At 41.4% G+C, this 17,381-nt stretch overlaps 1 protein-coding gene across 9 annotated transcripts in view; it reads right to left on the minus strand.

Moving 5' to 3' along the window:
• TBC1D14 (TBC1 domain family member 14) overlaps window positions 1–17,381 on the minus strand; it is a 113,891-nt gene that overhangs the window by 26,463 nt on the left and 70,047 nt on the right. For all 9 annotated transcript variants that reach the window (XM_019479434.2, XM_019479419.2, XM_019479429.2 and 6 more), the window contains 3 exons: window positions 10,568–10,686; window positions 4,874–4,956; window positions 858–975 (listed from right to left, as the gene is read on the minus strand). In XM_019479434.2, the coding sequence (XP_019334979.2) occupies window positions 858–975; window positions 4,874–4,956; window positions 10,568–10,686 (320 nt within the window). The remainder of the gene's footprint in view (window positions 1–857; window positions 976–4,873; window positions 4,957–10,567; window positions 10,687–17,381) is intronic.

Consider the following 17,381-nt stretch of genomic DNA (forward strand, 5'->3'; position numbering starts at 1 on the left):
GGGACATTTAAAAGCTCACTGCTTTTTATTCATAGCAGTGTAGAAGAAAAAGTTGTTGTGATAACAGCTATCACTGAAGCCATTCCAAATGCAATGGAGACCACAAATTATTGTTCTCAAAGCAAATATCTTCAGGTGTGTTCTAAAAACTGAAGGCCGCACAGGACTACAGAACATACAACCACCTGTGTGCAGGATAAGCCAGTGATCCCTAGCAAGGGTGAGACAGCACACTAGCGTACCAAAAGAGCAGCTGCAGTGTGCCACAAAAACAATATTTTGTTAGCGTTAGATCTACCCTAAGGGGCTGTCTACTGGCCTGGAAATTTAAATAACACTGCCACTGCCCCTCCACTACCAAATTTCCAAGCTCTGCACAGCAGAATCAAACCCACAGACTGAATCTAGCCTGTGGACCAGATTGGCACTGCTCATCCAGCCTGCAGGGCCAAACAGTTCAACACCACTGCATAAATCTTAGACCACACCCACCATGCATACTGCTCCAGGTGTAAGAGTGAAGCATGCCGTTAATTTTAATCCAGAAAGAAATGTGCGCCCCAGGTATCAAAAATTTAAACACTGGTATAACCGTATGCTGAACCAAGCTAATTTGCTAAAACATGAATCTACATTGAAGGTAATCAACACATGGAATTAATAGAATTCCAAAACCTTTAGCAATATGAGTTGAATGCCTTCTTTAAACAGGCTAACTCCCATACACATCACCTTTAAATTTCTATAACCACTAGCTTCCAGCAATTTACATAAAAAAAATCCTTACTAAGTATATAACTTCTCAGGATACAGGAGTTACTGTTAATTAAACTCAACACAACACAACACAGTCTTACATAGTTTCCCAGTTGGGTAAGATTTCATTGTTCCAAGTTAAAACAGCATTGCCAATGCTTTCTTCCAGTTTACATCGTTCTTCCAGTTGTTTCTTTCTCCTCTGGGCTTCTTTAAGCTCTGCAGAAAAGGAATTTACTTTTTAAGTCATTAAGAATAAAACAAACACTTAAGTGTCAGTCACTACTTTATACTTTATATATCTGAAGCTACAGTGACCTGCTCATTTAAATTTCAAAGAACATTCCCAATCCTCCACAACTGGCTATATATCATGGGTAATCATAACAGTGGGCATCAATAAATACTATGATTTAACCACAAGTTCAGATAACTTTAGATGGACTGGATAAAAGCTACAGGATATGGTTTTCTTTTTCTAAGCCACCACTTCAAATCTGAACAAGTAAAATGAAGCAACTGAAAGATGTAACCATATGACAGCCTGCATGGAGCAAAATGATAGTTTCAGTCTCATTCTAAGTCTAAAAGTGTCTACAAGGGACTACTTTCTGAATCCTATATGTAGCCCTTCCAAGATACAATGTTATGTATATTGTCAGGGCAGTAAGGGTCTTTTCCACCATTGTATCTCATGCTAAAAGCCTAATTCTTCGTTATATTAAGACTTTCAGCATTTAAGGCTGTCAGGCAGCGTCTCTAAAGCTAGGAACAGACACCATTTTTCCCAGGACAAGATGGGCCTGTGTTTGTCCCAGAACAGAAAAGTCTTGGTACTGGTGTGTACACACATCATCCTCCAATCAGGCTTTGTGAGTAGCTCAATACACTGCCACTTTTCTGCCACTGATTCAATGATGCAATCCCAGAACAACTGTTCAGATGCACTTTGTGATGTCTCAGGACAAACTGTTAGCATTTCTTATCCCGTGAACCTTTTGAGGGTTTGTCCCAGGACAACACACAGCACTGTCTGGGGATAAAACTGTTTCTCCTGGGACAAACAAGACATTCATTTGTAAGCCTGAGGAGTGCAAAATTTATTTCACTTCCTCCAAAAAACCCTTTAATCTATCTCCTTTTCCAGGATTGATTTATATCATCCTAATATTCCCTATGTTGCATTCATTTTTCAATGTAACCTTTACAAACAAGACAGACAAACTACTACATTATAACATTGTGGCAGACACATTTTTATATAATCACGTTACATTGGACCTACGTGTCACGAGAGACTATTTTGGAGATCAAGAACAGATCCCAAACACCCTTTCAACTTGCCAGCACGTGTGGAGCCTGGGATTGCAATCCTGGTCTTCACCTGCACCAGTCAGCTACAAGCTGCATGCACTGCAGTCCTGCATGGGTCTGCAAGCACACAGCTTTGCAAGTGCCAGGCCAGGCAGGCAGTTGGTTCAACCTGCTCCACAAGTTCAAAGCTGCGTGCTAGCAGCCCTGCACAAGCCGCTGCCAGGCACACAGCTTTGAACTTGCCAAGCAGGTGGAGCCAATTAACTGCCCTGCCTGGCATGTGCAGAGCTGTACAACAGCACACGATACACCCCGGGGAATTATGCACCCACGCAATTTTGTACACAAGGCATTACCCATGCATAATTGCATAATTTAACTGTGGTGGGCTCTGTGTTTCCACCCATGTACAAACCCCACATACACAAACTCATACCCCTTCACAAACCCCACATACTCCAATCCCCACACTCCCACACACGTCTACATACCCCACACCTTCACAAATCCCCCCACGCATCCCCACCCCCACCACCCAGCCATACAAAGTACCTGCATATTATTTCTAAAGAAGGTTCAAATAGTATTATATTTAGATTAATTTGTAAAAAACCCCATAAAAGTAATTAATTTGGCACAATACTGAGTTTTTCTGTGCATAATTCCCTGAAGTGTAACAAGGGCTTTGAACTTCCCCAGGTGTGGGACCACACAACTCCCCCCCAAGCACCTGAAGACCTCCCCACCATGCAGTTCCAGGCTGGTTAGAGACCTTGGACTGCCCCAGACCACATACTAACAATCAGCTGGGGTGGCACGGGGTACGCCACATGTTTAATAGAAAACCACCATGCACACCAGGCACAAGATGTCCTACATTAATACAGAACATCTTTCTGGCCTGTTTGTGATTTATAGGCACCATAAACAGGCTTAAAGGGTGGCCTGTTGCCATTTACAGAGCAATTTACATATTGCTCATACATAAACATAACATTTGCCATAACATCTGCCAGAAGCCTGACTGTGGATGCTCTAGTTCACTAATGCAAACAACCGTGAGTAATTCAAGGTTTGGGGGGTTTTTTAAGCACAATGGGAGAGATTTGCTTGATCAGGAACCACAGGACTATGGCAATTGTTTTGTAATGTCTATTTTGGAATCATTTCTTTGTAAGCCTACACATACTTGTCTTCTGCTTAAGAGGAAAGTAGAAGTGAGTTTTTACGTTTCCTGAACCTTGACCTTAACCCAGTGTAAATGTCTATCTATGGGCATGTCTACACGTTCATTAATGTGCTTTAGTTACTGTATTACCGTGTACTTAGTTACATTTAGTTTAGTACTTGCCTAATGAAGTACTAACTAAACGTGCAGTAACTAGAGTTACTGTGCAGTAGCGCTGATGCACAGTTATTTTGTGATGCTTACTGCACGGTAGCCTAATAACAATGCGCAGTAGGTTATTAGCATGGTTTCTGACCAGTCCACTACTGTGCAGTGTTATCAGGATAATGTGCCGTAAGCATCTCATGTAGATGCACCCTATATCTATTAACTATAACCTAAATAACACACTACTCTCTCCCATACCACAAACTGGCTACCCCCCATACAGAGACCACGCTCCTTTGGACTGGTGCCTGAGAACTGGACAGCGATATTGGTGCTGCATGTTCAGTTCTGTCACAGTTAGAGGGAGTAACTGGTTTGCTGCCAGTTGCAAGACATTCAAAGCCTACAGAAGTCTTAAATGAGCAGGAACAGGCAAAAGGCAAGTCATTTGTCCACATCACCACCCTGCTCACTGGTGTACCTAATGCTGTCCAGGAAGGCAGACTTAGTCATGTGCAAACCATCCTGGGCCCCCACTCAAGTTTCCCATTTAGCTCTCACTTGTCTGCCTCCCCACTCTAGGACACACAGGTGGCCAGCCAGACCTGGAGTCCCCACACTGAATCCACTACTCTGTTGTGCATGTGAGATGAGACTGGCACAGCAGGAAGGTAAGGGCCCTGCCACTACCACTTAACTGTAGAAAAGGCAGACTATTAACAGACCCTGGCGCAGGATATGGGGAAGACACAGGCCGTTATGTTCATTATAATGAGGAGGACAAACTAATACAAACATAGTTAAAGGGGAACACCCCCCGTCCCCACAATGTTTCTATGTTCCCCTTTCAGTATTCCAGCCCCAGGATGTTTTTACCGACATGCACTGACAGAGTATCCTAAACTCATCCAACAAGATTTTGGTTCAAAGATTGGACCAAATTACAGGTGACCTTGTAATTCATCAGTCAAGCAACAGCAAATGCAGCCTATGATTTTCCAGAGACTTTATTAATTCCACAATTTTATTATCCTCACACTATTTTATTCTTTGCAAGGCAGGGTTTACTTGTTTTGGTAAACATAGTCTGACAAGATGCATCTGGATTCCTCAGTATTGAAGGGGCAGGAAAGATACCACAACTGGGTGGCAGACAGTACCTTCGACTTGGCGTGGTGGCATACTATTCCTTGTCCCCTGTTATAATGAGAATTTCCAATCCACAGAATACTGTGGAGATTCTGCGCTGTGGTACTTTCATAAGGTTGCCATCAATTAGAACAGCCTATGGGCTGCTGTAAGTTTATGTCAAATGCCATCAGCCCCCACCTGGCCCAGAACCTGAGTGGTATCAAGGCAATTTAAAACCACCTTTGCCCTTCTGTGATAAGCAGCACAGAATCTATCCCTAGTATAGTGCAACATGCCTTTACTTTTTCTCCTCACATAAGAATAAATTCCAATCACCTCTTTTTTTTGCTTGAACCACCATTTCTTCGTACTGTTGTCTGTGTTTCTGAGCTTCTTCTGCTGGTTTTGCAGGAAGGTTCCTTGATTTAAAAAAACAAAAACAAAAAAGGTAACATTTAAATTTGGCGTGAATTACTTTAAAAGTTCTGGACACACTTGGAAAGATGCAAATCATACTACTTGCCAAGATATTTGATCAAAGGACAGTGTCAGTTTCTTGGAGAGAGATTTTCCACAAATGTCAGCAAAGAGAGAGAAGCAAAGAACACTGGCAGCATATACTTGTTCTTGTATGTGGAAAAATGCTGAGTAATTTCCTTTTTTTTTTTCTAATTTCAGCATTTATTTTAATGAGAAGTCAAGCCCACAGAATCATTTTTATTAGGAAATGAAATATTTTGGTGCTTATCCAGTTTGAATTTAATGACTGCCTTACCAAATCAGACTGACTTTTCTTTCTAGAAATCAAGCATGCAAAATGTTCGTTCACTTCATTCCTCTTATTCTCTTACCAACTTTCAATTTCCAGCTATTATTTCCCTCCTTCCCTTCTCTCTCCTCCTTATTTTAAAAATGCTGCCCCCAAATTTTGCTGCCAAATCTGCTTACTCCAGTAGGAAACTTCACTCCCTTCCTCCAGACACCCATCACTAAAACCAAGGCCAACTTAGTTTGTGTTCATCCTAATGCTAGAACCCAAATAAACATATCCAACATACAAAATTCTTCTTCAGCTTACAGATAAGGATAATTCAAGCAAGTCCACCATAAAATAGTGAAATGGTAAACTATCATATATACTCAAATAGAAGATGATCCCGATTATAAGATGATCCCAAATAATTACATTCTATATATGGAGAATTTATAAATTTGTTATAATTTTCCAGATATAGGATCTAATTATTGGAGGCTTCCCTTGAATTTGCCCCCTTCCCACTGCTACAGCAGGTAAAATAAATCTGGAGGGGTCAGGGTAGCCCTTTTGCTCTCTACTTACCCCCCAACTTTTTCCCCTAGCAGCCCCTTCACCTTCTCCTTAATGTCAGACCCTGCTCTCCCTGAGCACAGAAAAGTGAGGATCAAATTTGGAAACAACCACCTTGGAATTAAACATGGCTGTAGCAATTTGCATATAGTAACCATCCACATAGTTCATCCAGAATTGATGCATGTTACTTTTTATTTTTTTAATTTTTTTTAACTGCTGCAAGTTTTAGCATACGTACTTCATAAATACATTTTTGAGCTGTACCTGGGCACCTATTTACATGTAGTACAAACTATGCATGATACTAATCCAAAGCCAAAGGCTCATGGTTTATGACACAGTTTACTGTGCTGGGTTCCACCAGAGTCCACAGCATTTCAAAACGTGGTGACTCTACACAGCGCTGCTCAGTATGGGTAAGTACTCCAGATAACCACAATGAAGGAGCCACGTGGTATTTAGCCCCTATTCATGACTGGAAATCAGGTGGTGTTTTCGTCACAAGCCCTGGGCTGCTCCAAACATTTATATGCAGATGAGGTGTAGGGCAACCTGGTTCAGCTTCCCCATATAGAGGGTGGGAGGGGGGCACATTAATCATATATGCACCAGACTGAAAGAGAGGGCAACAGAAGGATTCTGGATGAACTGTTTGGCGTTCCTGTTTTGTGATGTTTGGCAGGCATTTAAGGCTGGTGAAGAAACAGGAATCATTGGAAATAGGGAAGAAAGGCATCTCTTAGATGTGGGAGTGAAGAGGAAGTCAAAATGTATGCAATGTATCAAAATGTATCAACATTATCTTCAACCACTATGAAATTGAAAGAATAATGGCTTACTCCATGTAAAAAAACTAGTCATTTGTTTTCTTAAAGATGGGGATGTAGATGGGTAAGCTGCAAAAAGGATGCGTATTTCTGGCAACCAATCCAAATGGAAAAGAAAAGTCTAAAAGTCTAAAATATTAGCCATATTTAAATGTTCCAAAATTAAGATTTGACTTTTTGCGATTATAACACTATAAAGAATTTAAGGAAGTGAGACTGTATGTTTACATTATAAAAGAAAAAAAGAGAAGAAAGACTGTTCTCATTTTCCAGCTCCCAAGCCAGTTCACAGACTGTCTGAATATTCAAGGAAGTGTCACCTGTGCCCAAAGAATAATTGGAAAGAATATTTGTGAATTTGTAAAGTTTTTTTTTAAATCCCAATTGTTACTGCAAGTCTGAAAAGTCACTTTACCTACCAAAGCTACAAATTAAGCCTCGATGATAATAACAATATTAAAATGGGAGTATTCTTTAAGAATTGGAGCAATGCGGGGTTCAAAAGGGGGGCAGGGGGAGGAAATCAATACATACACATACTAGAATTTCTTTCAACCATTATTTTCTCTACCACAGAAAATAAATCCAAAAATAAAGAGAGAAAAGTACCAATTTCATAGGATTACAGGACTGCAGAGCTGGAAGGGATGTCATGAGGTCATCTAGTCCAGCCCCCTGGTTCAAGGCAGGATGATCCCTGACTAAACCATCTTAGCTCAGTGTCTGTCCCACCTGCTCTTGAAAACTTCCAAGTTGTCAGTTTCTCTAAATATCCTGTTCCAATGCTTGACCACCCTCATAGTCAGAAAGTTCCTCCTAATATCCAACCTAAATTTCCCTTAGTGAAGCTTGAGGCCATTGCTCCTAGTCCTGTCCCCTACAGCTGCAGAGGAAAAAGCCCATCTCTATCCTCTCCATATATCACTCTTCAGGTATTTAAAGACTTATCAAATTCACCCCGTGTCTTCTCTCCTCCAGACTAAATAACCCTAGTTCTCTCAACGTTTCCTCATAAATAACTTCCTCAGGCCTCCAATCATTTTCGCTGCTGTGCTGGACTCTTTCCAAACTGTCCATGTTCTTCTTGAAGTGTGAGACCTAAAACTGGACACAGTACTGCAGTCTCACCAGTGCTGAACAGAGCAGAACCACTTCCCTTGACTGGCAAGTGACATCCCCCAGGTCCTTCTCTGCAGTAAAGCCAGTCATCCCCAGTCTGTATCTGAGCATGCAATTACTTTATCCTGAGTGCAAGTGTTCTTACTGAGTCTCATCTGATTGACTGAGGACCATTTCTCCAGCCTATCCAGAACACTTTGGATCCCAGCCCTACCCTTTGGAGTATCTGCAATGCCACCCAACTTGGCATTGTCCACAAATTTTCTAAGCATGGACCCAATCCTATTATCCAAATCATTAATAACGATGTTAAATGATACCAGATCCAGAACAGACTGCTGGGAAACCCCACTTGATACCTCCCCTTCCAACTAGACATTGTGCCATTGAGGACTACTCACTAAGTATGATGATCCAACCAGTTATGTATCCCCCTTACAATATTTTCATCTAATCTGTATTTTCATTTAGTTTGTATTTCTTGTATTTCTAACAAGAAATAGAAGAAAATTTGTCCCCCCCACCCCCTTCAAATTGGATATTTTACCAAATAAAAACAAAACCTACTTTTGGAACTTCCATATATTGGCAGGGGCCCGTAATCCTACCAGTTAATTAAAATAGCCTTTAGCTCTGCCCATCTGATAGTCTAAAGCCAAGGCCAGCCAGCTGGGAAGATGTCACGCTTTTTGCTCTCAATGAACTCCGTGACTGACATTAAACATGCAAACACATGCAAGCTATTTAAAACCCCAACAGGAAAAAAGCCAGCTGTCAGCAACTACAACTCAGCAAAAAATGACCTCAAAAGTAATTTCTTGTACAGAATGTTATCGAATACCATTATGCTGAACATGAGGCAGTCCTAGTAAACAACTCTGCAGCAAACAGAAATGCATCCAAATGTGTCATTGGGAGCTCCTTGATCCACCAACACCAGAAAACATTAAATGAAATGGCATCCTACAAAACCAATCCAAATTATCCATTTGCCCTTACATTTTACAAAGCATCAGTTGTGCACAAATGTCATACTTTTTCAGCCTGTATCATGTTTTAAGATTACACCAACAAAGCCTCTGAAGAGATACAGCTACTATAGATACTAGCCTCTCATGTAGTTTCTTATGTACGTGTTAAGACAATCACAAATTAAGGGTGTGCTGATAAAGATTTTCTTGGCCAATACTGACAGCTGATTATTAATCAACCATATTATTGGCTGATTACTGATATTTAGTAATAGTGCAAGGCATTTTAAAGTACTAACATAAATAAACCTTTTTTGGTGTACTCCAGTAGCCTCCTGCATCACATGTATAAGCATCCCACCACTTAAAAATGGCAGTGGGGGTGCTTGAACTAAAGCTCATTGAATGAGCTCATTGAATGAGCTTTAGTTCAAGCACTGCTGACACCATTTTTAAGTGTGGGGATGCTTTTAAGCGGAGCAGAGCCTAGAGGAGTTGGGGGCAGATGCAGGCTGCCTGCTGTGGGCTTGGGGCTCTCCATTCTGCTGCCTTTGCCCTGGGAGCCCTGCACTGGCCACGCACCTCCTGCCCACCAGGCAGAGGGGGCACAACTCTCCCACGCCCCCTGTTCCCATGCCCCTTCCTTCCCTCATGCCCCTTCCTCTCCATAGACATACCTGCAGGGAGCTGCACTCCACACTGCCCAGCTGTTTTCCTGGCCGTGTACATAAGTACGGCCACGCACATACATACGGCACCCCCTGCATCTTATTCTTGGCAGCCCCACGCATGACCCCCTGCACACTAGAATGCTGCCCGTATGCAAGGGAAAAACTGACTACAATGGCCAAAAAAAGCCGATAGCCAATAATGTCATTTCCCTTTTATTGGTGCCAATCTGACAGGCAACCGATATATCAGTGCATCTTTATCACAAATACATAGCTTTGTAAATTAAACACATGGCAGATTAACAATTTGATTAGAGAAATTTTTACTTGATGAAAAATATTCCTTAAAAACATCAATATATTGTTCTGTTGTAAGGCTGTGTATAATATCTAATTGTATATGCCATTATTTTGCAGCAAGTCATATCATTCAGAAAAATTCAGTAAGCTTGTTTTAGATAAAAGAATACTAAATTGCTGTCTGTCCATGCATGTAAAGCCAAATACTCAGCATACCTTTGCAAATGGCTGCCCTTCTTCAGAGAATTTAAGGGGAAAACTATAGTTTAGAGGCTTCCAAGAAGTCTGTTATTCATTTGATTTGTATAAGAACACTTCTACTTACAATAAAAAGAATAAAAAGCTTACTAAATGCCCAACAGCCTTCATACTGTGACAGTGAATCCACTGCAGCACATTCTTTATTATGTTGCTTCATTATTTATGGGAATTAGACATCTGCTGTGCAAGTAGGACACAATACCCTAGCTTCTCTTAGTCCCTTCAGCAAAAGCTTAGCTTTCTATCCATGGGCTACCATTCACATAAATCAGCCTCTGACCATGGTTAACAAGAAACCTAAAAACCCACCACCAAGAGCAGACTGTAAATTCTTGTTTACAAGAAATGACTATACCATGAAGTTACTTTTTTTAGATGGTCTTATAAATGTACTATTTGCCTATAAAACAATTTGGATATGTATAATTTAAAACACCTTATCCAATTAATTATCTTATTCTACTCATCTGCAGCAAGAAAGAAACCTCTTTTCTAAGTTTAGGGCATCTAATGCCATACTACAGACACTAAGTTTCTTTCCGAGAACTTACGCTGGCCTGTCTTCTAGAATAAGTGCGGTGGTGGAGAGTGGCTCAAAGTCAAGGTTCTTCCTCACATTCTGTTTAGGAGAGAGTGGCTTGTGAGGTCGTCCAGCTTTTTCTTCATATTCCTAAATAAAGAAGAGATGCATCATTGACATAGGAATGGAAGATAAAGTCTATACACCAGACGGGGCATAGATACAAGCAATGTAAACTCACTAAAAGAAATGTATAGAAGCTTCTCTAATTAATGATGTAAGAAATTATTTTACAATTTCTTAAACAAAAGTTAAATGTTACTTGTTTTTAGGGAATCATATACTGTACTGAGTAATCCATTTTTACCTCTCAGAAACTAATCTAAATTTTATTTCTAGAAGTAATATTTTAAGCCTTTCACGTTGAAAATGCTTTACATGAATTGCTGATAAAATGCATTGAGTATGCTAAACATTTTATGCTCATTTTTAATATGTGACCAATTATAGGATCTGACCTATTATATAAACTACTAGACAATTGCCCATCAAGAATGACAGGTGGGGTTGGCGAGGAGGGGAACATAGCGCTCCCACCCACTGCCCTGTGCTGCCGCCGTTCTGCCTCCAGCCCCGTGCACACCCCCCCGCCTGCCCCCACCACCCAGGCATGGGGGAGGGGGGGGAAACTTGCACATGGCAGCTACAGCCACCACCCAGCGCTCTGCATTGCCACTGCTGTGCATCCGGTTGTGCGCACCCCGCTCCTCCTGGCTCTCCTCCTTCCCTCCCAGCTGTTCTCAGGGCCCAGCGGTGGCAGGGTGCTGCTACTGTGCCCCCCCCACTCTACTTCCCTCCTTCCTCCCTGCCAGCTTTTGTCGGAGCCCAGCAGCGGCAGCGAGGTTGGAGTTGGGGGGGGCAAGGCCAATGCTGTGTTGCCAGCACTCCACGCTCCGACTCCAAGAAGCAGGGCCGGGGGGCCATGGGGAGGGAACCTCTGCTTCGGCCCCATAGCCCCTGCCGTCATGGAGGTGCTCCGCTGTGTGTCTGTCCGTGCGGAGCACTCTGATTGGCTGTTTCAGTCAGCATTGTGATTGGCTGCCGAGACAACCAGTGTGTGAATAAAGTTACGGACAGACAGACTAAGGCTTTTATTATATTAGAATGTAGACAAACAAAACCTTTTAAATGCAAGACTGACCTTGAAATTGAAGGAAAAAAAACCCATGCATGCTTTTTGAATTTATATCTTGCTAAAAGTCATCCCTCATATATTTAAAACCATTTTCAGATATGTACCCAAATGTAACAAATTCAATAAGATACTTTAACCCTGGTTACATAGAAAATCGTATTACTTATTTTATTCTGAAACACTGTTTAAGCTTGCAATTATTTAGTGCACACATTCAGCCTGAGGTTCTTGATTTGACCACATCTAGAACTTCAAACTACCTTCATATTTTTTCTTTAAAAATGGTCAATTTAATGACTCAGATGACATCAGCTCTTATATCACTTGACCTTCACTGGTGTGCCACATAGTAAGCCATTAAATTAGATATATTGCCAGTATTTTACTCTGGTAATGGGTAATCTACACAAATAAAATTAAAAAAAAATACTGATATTTCATTGAGTCACAGCCCAGAGGGAGGAAAAGTCCGGAATTACAATCACTGCATTTAGTTTCTACAGAGCAGCTTGCCACCTCACAAGAATATTTACTGCCATATGTAGCTCCGATTAAAATAACACCTGTCCAAAACTGAGTAATGAAAGAAAGTACACTATGCACTTCAGAGAACATCTTTCCGTTATATCCCATTGATGTAAAGCGCCCTTCACAAATGCTACAAAGTTCATAAAAACCAGTTCTGTAAATGATGTATGAAATGACTTGACTCAAATAGCCTGCAACATACAGCATTCTAAAACAAATCCTAATATTTACTGTGAGGCATGCAAATTATTAGTGTTGTAGCAAGAAACCTTTTGCCTGCCCCCCGCAATGTGAAGCTCCTCCATATGGCAAAAGCCCCTTTTGCAGTAGTTGCCCCCTTTTGGGAATGCTTTCTCTTTTCTACCTTTTCATCCTTCCTCTCTCTTTTTATTTTATTATATTATTATTATTTTTATATAAGGTGTATTTGTAGTGAAAACAGAGCTTATAGATGCTTTTACAAATGTACTTTAAGTTTAAAAGTAAGTTGTACCATGTAACAATGTTAGCAAGGGCAGGAATCTCTGTATGGAGCAGGTCCCTGAATGAATCATGGCTGATTGTGTAACACAGTAGCTAATCTTGATAAACAAGTTAAGGAGCAGCAATTAACACCTACAAAAGTACAGACCAAGAGGAGGAAAGACTCAATACAGAGCCAGGAACTCCCTGCAGCTTCGCTGTTAAAGGTACAGAAGCCCCGGTTTGAACTAATTAACGCTGGACACAGACTCTTGGGGCTGAAATACCCCCAATCAACCACTTCCAGAGCTCTATTCATCACAGCAGTGAATAAATCAAAATTCATCAATGGACTCCTGAGACTGCACATACCTGCGGACATGACCCCTGGGGCTGACAGCTATCATCCAGCAGCTACCAAAAGGGATGTCCCTCGAGGTCAACAACCCCTGGATTGGGTAAGCCTGAGAACTGGGGAGTCACCAAAGTCTGCCAGAGAGGGATAAAAGGCAGCAAAGAATGACCCCCCCAATGGTGCCCTCTTTGACCTCACCAGCACCTTGCCTGTCCAGCCAGAAGGACCAGCCAGCGTCCCCCTTCTGAAGCAACATTGCACTGAAAGAAGCCTCGACTGGCCATCGACGGCAGACTCCAGTGCTTGAGGATAGGTATATCTTGACACCGGTGCTTAGTGTTCATAGCTAGCTACTGTCAGTGTGTGTGTGAATGTGTGTGTTTGATGGGATCAGTACCAAGGTTTATGGTCTGACTTTTGCATCCATCCAATAAACTAGAATTTTATGATGATCCTGTGAGTTGATCTTTTGTAGCCAACAGTGTTTTATGTTTGAATTTTTTCAATTTTTATGTATCCCGTCTACTGCTAATACAAATGATGAAGTCTCTAGTTTCTACTGACCATATTTTAATGGAAAGCTGCTAAGCTCTGCTGATAGTTTGCTTTAGCAGACAACTAAAACAATCCAGAAACTAGCATCAATACTATTTCCATGTCCACACAATGTACATTAGTGACATCTGTAGCACAAGGGAAGACTACTGGTCCACCTCCTACTTCCCATCACTTACTGTTTCATACTTCAGTACGAAGGGAATTGAAAACAACACAGAAAGTGTCACTATGTCATTATAATTCCCATAATACACCCACACCTTGAATACTGCTTGCAGTTCTGGTCCCACTACCCCAAAAGGCTAGAGGTACAACTACAAAACATTCACTGAAGACCAACACAAATAATTCAGGTGCATGGAGAGGCTTCCATGCAAGTGACCAAACGAGCTAGGAACTTTCCAATTTTGGGGCAAAGACCATTTGGAGGGTTGTGCGGAGGAATATGACAAAAGGTCTATAAAATAATAAATGTGTGGAGAAAATAAATAGGGATTTATTGTTTACCTTCTCCCACAGTACCAGACCTAGGGGAGAAGGAAATTATTAGGTAGGAGGTTTCAATTTAACAAAATTTTCAAGTAACACGTTATTAATTTGTGAAATTCACTGCCGCAAGATGTTGTAGAGGCTCAGAATCAGGTTCAAAAGAGGAATAGACCAATTCATGCAGGACAGGTCCATCAGTAGGTATTAAACATCCCAGGTCCAAAATAGGATTCCGCAGACCTCCAAATCCCAGTTGTTAGAGAAATAGGGCAGGGGTGGCTGAATCTGGCTGGCCCTGCACAATTATTCTTCCCTTTAACATCTGCTCTGTCACAAAGATGCAAAACAGTGGGCTAGATGACCTGTGGTCTGACACAGCATGGCATCTCGTATGCTGTTGTTTAGTCATACTGAATCACAGATTGTAAAGTTACACGTGACAATGAACAAATATCTAAGAAATGTAATGCAACAAGAGAAGTGGGAGGACGGAGCATGAGGCCAGGGACTTTGTGACACGATGTGCAGGGGCAGGGGGCAGTGACACAGTGTAGTGGGGGTTGAGGGGACGTGGGGGGAGGAAGTACCTGCACTGTGATGTGCCATAGTGTGCAGCCCCTGACCACTCACTAGTTGGACAGTCCTCAGTTACAGGAATCCCTTATTTCCCAATGTAAGAACATAGGGATTGCCATATCAGATCATACAGCTAGTCCATATAATCCAGTATCCTGCCACTGACACGATGTTTCCAAAGAAGGTGCAAGAAATCCAACGACCGGTAGTTATTCATTTATCTCTTCATAAATAAAATTTTACCTCAGTTCCCCTTAGTAGTGGTTTTTACATAGCTGCATGACTGTTTCAATAGCACTGGACACATGAATTTCCTGTTTCTCCAGCTGTATTAGAGGTAGCACATTATAATTTATCTGCAAAGCATGATCCTCTTGTAAGGTAAGCAATATTTGTTAAATACCAGTAACGTATACTGTATTTACTCAAACTTAAGACAGCCTTGAATTTAAGATGGCTCCCCAAAAACTAAATTTTATACATGGAAAAGGTATGTTTGTTATAATTTTCCATGTATAGTACCTAATTATTGGGAGGGTCATCCTTAATTCATCCCACCTACCGCTGGGAGACAGGTGGTGTGGGGAGGTAAAGCAGCCTGCCACGTCTGTCCCCTGCCACAGAGCCTCTGCTCTGTGCCAACAAGCTCCATCCCCATTCTACCTTGGGGCACTGAGTGCATCCCCAGTCCAGCCCCCATAAAAACCATGTGGGCTGCACATCAGTGCTACAGGGCTGAGATTGCACTGTGCTCAGTGCCCCAGGCTGCAGCATGCCCAGAGCCTGCTGGCATGGAGCAAGGGTTTGCAGGGAAAGGGGGGAGGATGGACAGGGAGAAAGGTATACAGGGGAGCAGAGGCTGGGGCAGGGGGGGAGATGGGGAGAAGAGGCTGCAGGGTGCAGAGGTGGCAGGGGAGGACAGGCAGCAGTTGTGGCTATGGCCCCAACTCTGGGTAGGGGTTGGAGCCCAAGCCACAGTAGCTACCTGCTCCCCTGTTGCTCTCTTACTTGATTCTAAGACAAAGGGCTCCCCCATCACCCAAGTTTAATGGGGGGACCGCGCCTTAGAATCAAGTAAGTATGGTAGCTCTTGGTTTCTAAATTATCAAGCAGTATTTATGTTCAACTATTTATGTGGGGGGAAAGCATTTATACTGAGTAAGCACTTCTCCATGCAAAACTATATCCAGAGAGAATAAGTTATTAGCGTATGGCTTTGCATAGGTGGAAAAAAAAAAGTGTCAAAGATCACATACTCAAAAAGCCAAGGATCGACAAAGTTCCATTTTAAAATGTGACAACCTCTTGAAGACAACTGGAAGCAACACAGATAATGTTGCATTTAAGGCATAGTAAGAAAAATGATTTCATTTACAAGTATAATCTGTTGTCTTCAGTAGAACAAAGCTATGTATAAAAGCCAGTTCCTTTGTATCAATTTAACTTAGTCAAATACCAATCGCTGTTACTGCTTCAAAAGGCTGACTGATCCTCATCTTTAATTTTATGAGACTTTGTTCTTGGGGTTATAAATAATGAAAAGCTATTAGATGTTATTAATAAGAAATTGATGGAATATTGAAATCATCATGTATTACTCTTGGTAAAGCACACGGAACTAGATAGTCAAAGCACTTCTTCATTTTAAAGGAAAAATGAATGAAGTGACTTTTGAAATGAGTATGAAGAAGCATTTTCCAAAAAAACCTCCAACTTCATTAAGAGAATAACTGAACACCACAGCTACTTCTGAAAGGTTTAGGAGGCCTAACACACTGTGCTAGATTTTGTTCTCTTTATATCAGAATGATTTTTGACACTTCTCAAGCACATAAAACTCTTTGTCCACACCAACACCCCATTGCACACAACACTCTGATAGAACTGTACATTGAAACAAACAGTTCTCATTTTAGTAGTTAATTCACTGAAGTTATTTTAAATGTTCTCGCTTTAAGATAAGCTATCATTCAACTACCCTTAAACCCCAAATCATCCTCCTCTGTTCTTTGACAAATTTCTTGGGGATGTTTTTATTCAGTACTGTGTAGTGTAAAGAAAGGCTATTATATAATGTGTTACAGTCAGCACAGTTCTCCAAATGGGAGTGGCATCTTATACGAGTGTATGAGCGGCATCTTGGATGAGTATGAAGTGTACGAGTCCTTTGTAGTTACAAACACATTTAAAAAGATTTCTGTTGAACTAACAAAAACACAGACCAAAACAGAGCCAGGAAAAAACGGCTCTTAGAAGTAATCCTCTGATGTAAGGGAACAGAGGATGCAATCTCTGACAAAACGTGCTTTGAAGATACAGCTACTAGGTAGGGTTCAGAGCTTATGCATAAATTCACACTGAGTATCTGCTGATTGGGCATATAGCAAGATTTGCACAGGCAGACACACAGTACAGAAGCTGGCATAAAACAAGCCTCATGAATCGTACAGCATCTCTTATAATAGTAGTTGCATTACTAAAGTCACCTGCCAAAATGAAAAAAATGGTAATTAGTACCTGTTTCAATACACAGCAGTTAAATGGTCTGATAAACGCATTTTGCCAACACGCAATGTAGTGTGAAGAAATCACTAAACATTCAGGGTACATTTATGCTGGCCAGATAGATAATACAGTCTCCTACCCAGGCTGTCCTTTACCTCCTGCCCTCCCACTACCATT

This window comes from Alligator mississippiensis, chromosome 2 (assembly GCF_030867095.1).
Source record: "Alligator mississippiensis isolate rAllMis1 chromosome 2, rAllMis1, whole genome shotgun sequence".
In the NCBI taxonomy this organism is placed as follows: domain Eukaryota; kingdom Metazoa; phylum Chordata; order Crocodylia; family Alligatoridae; genus Alligator; species Alligator mississippiensis.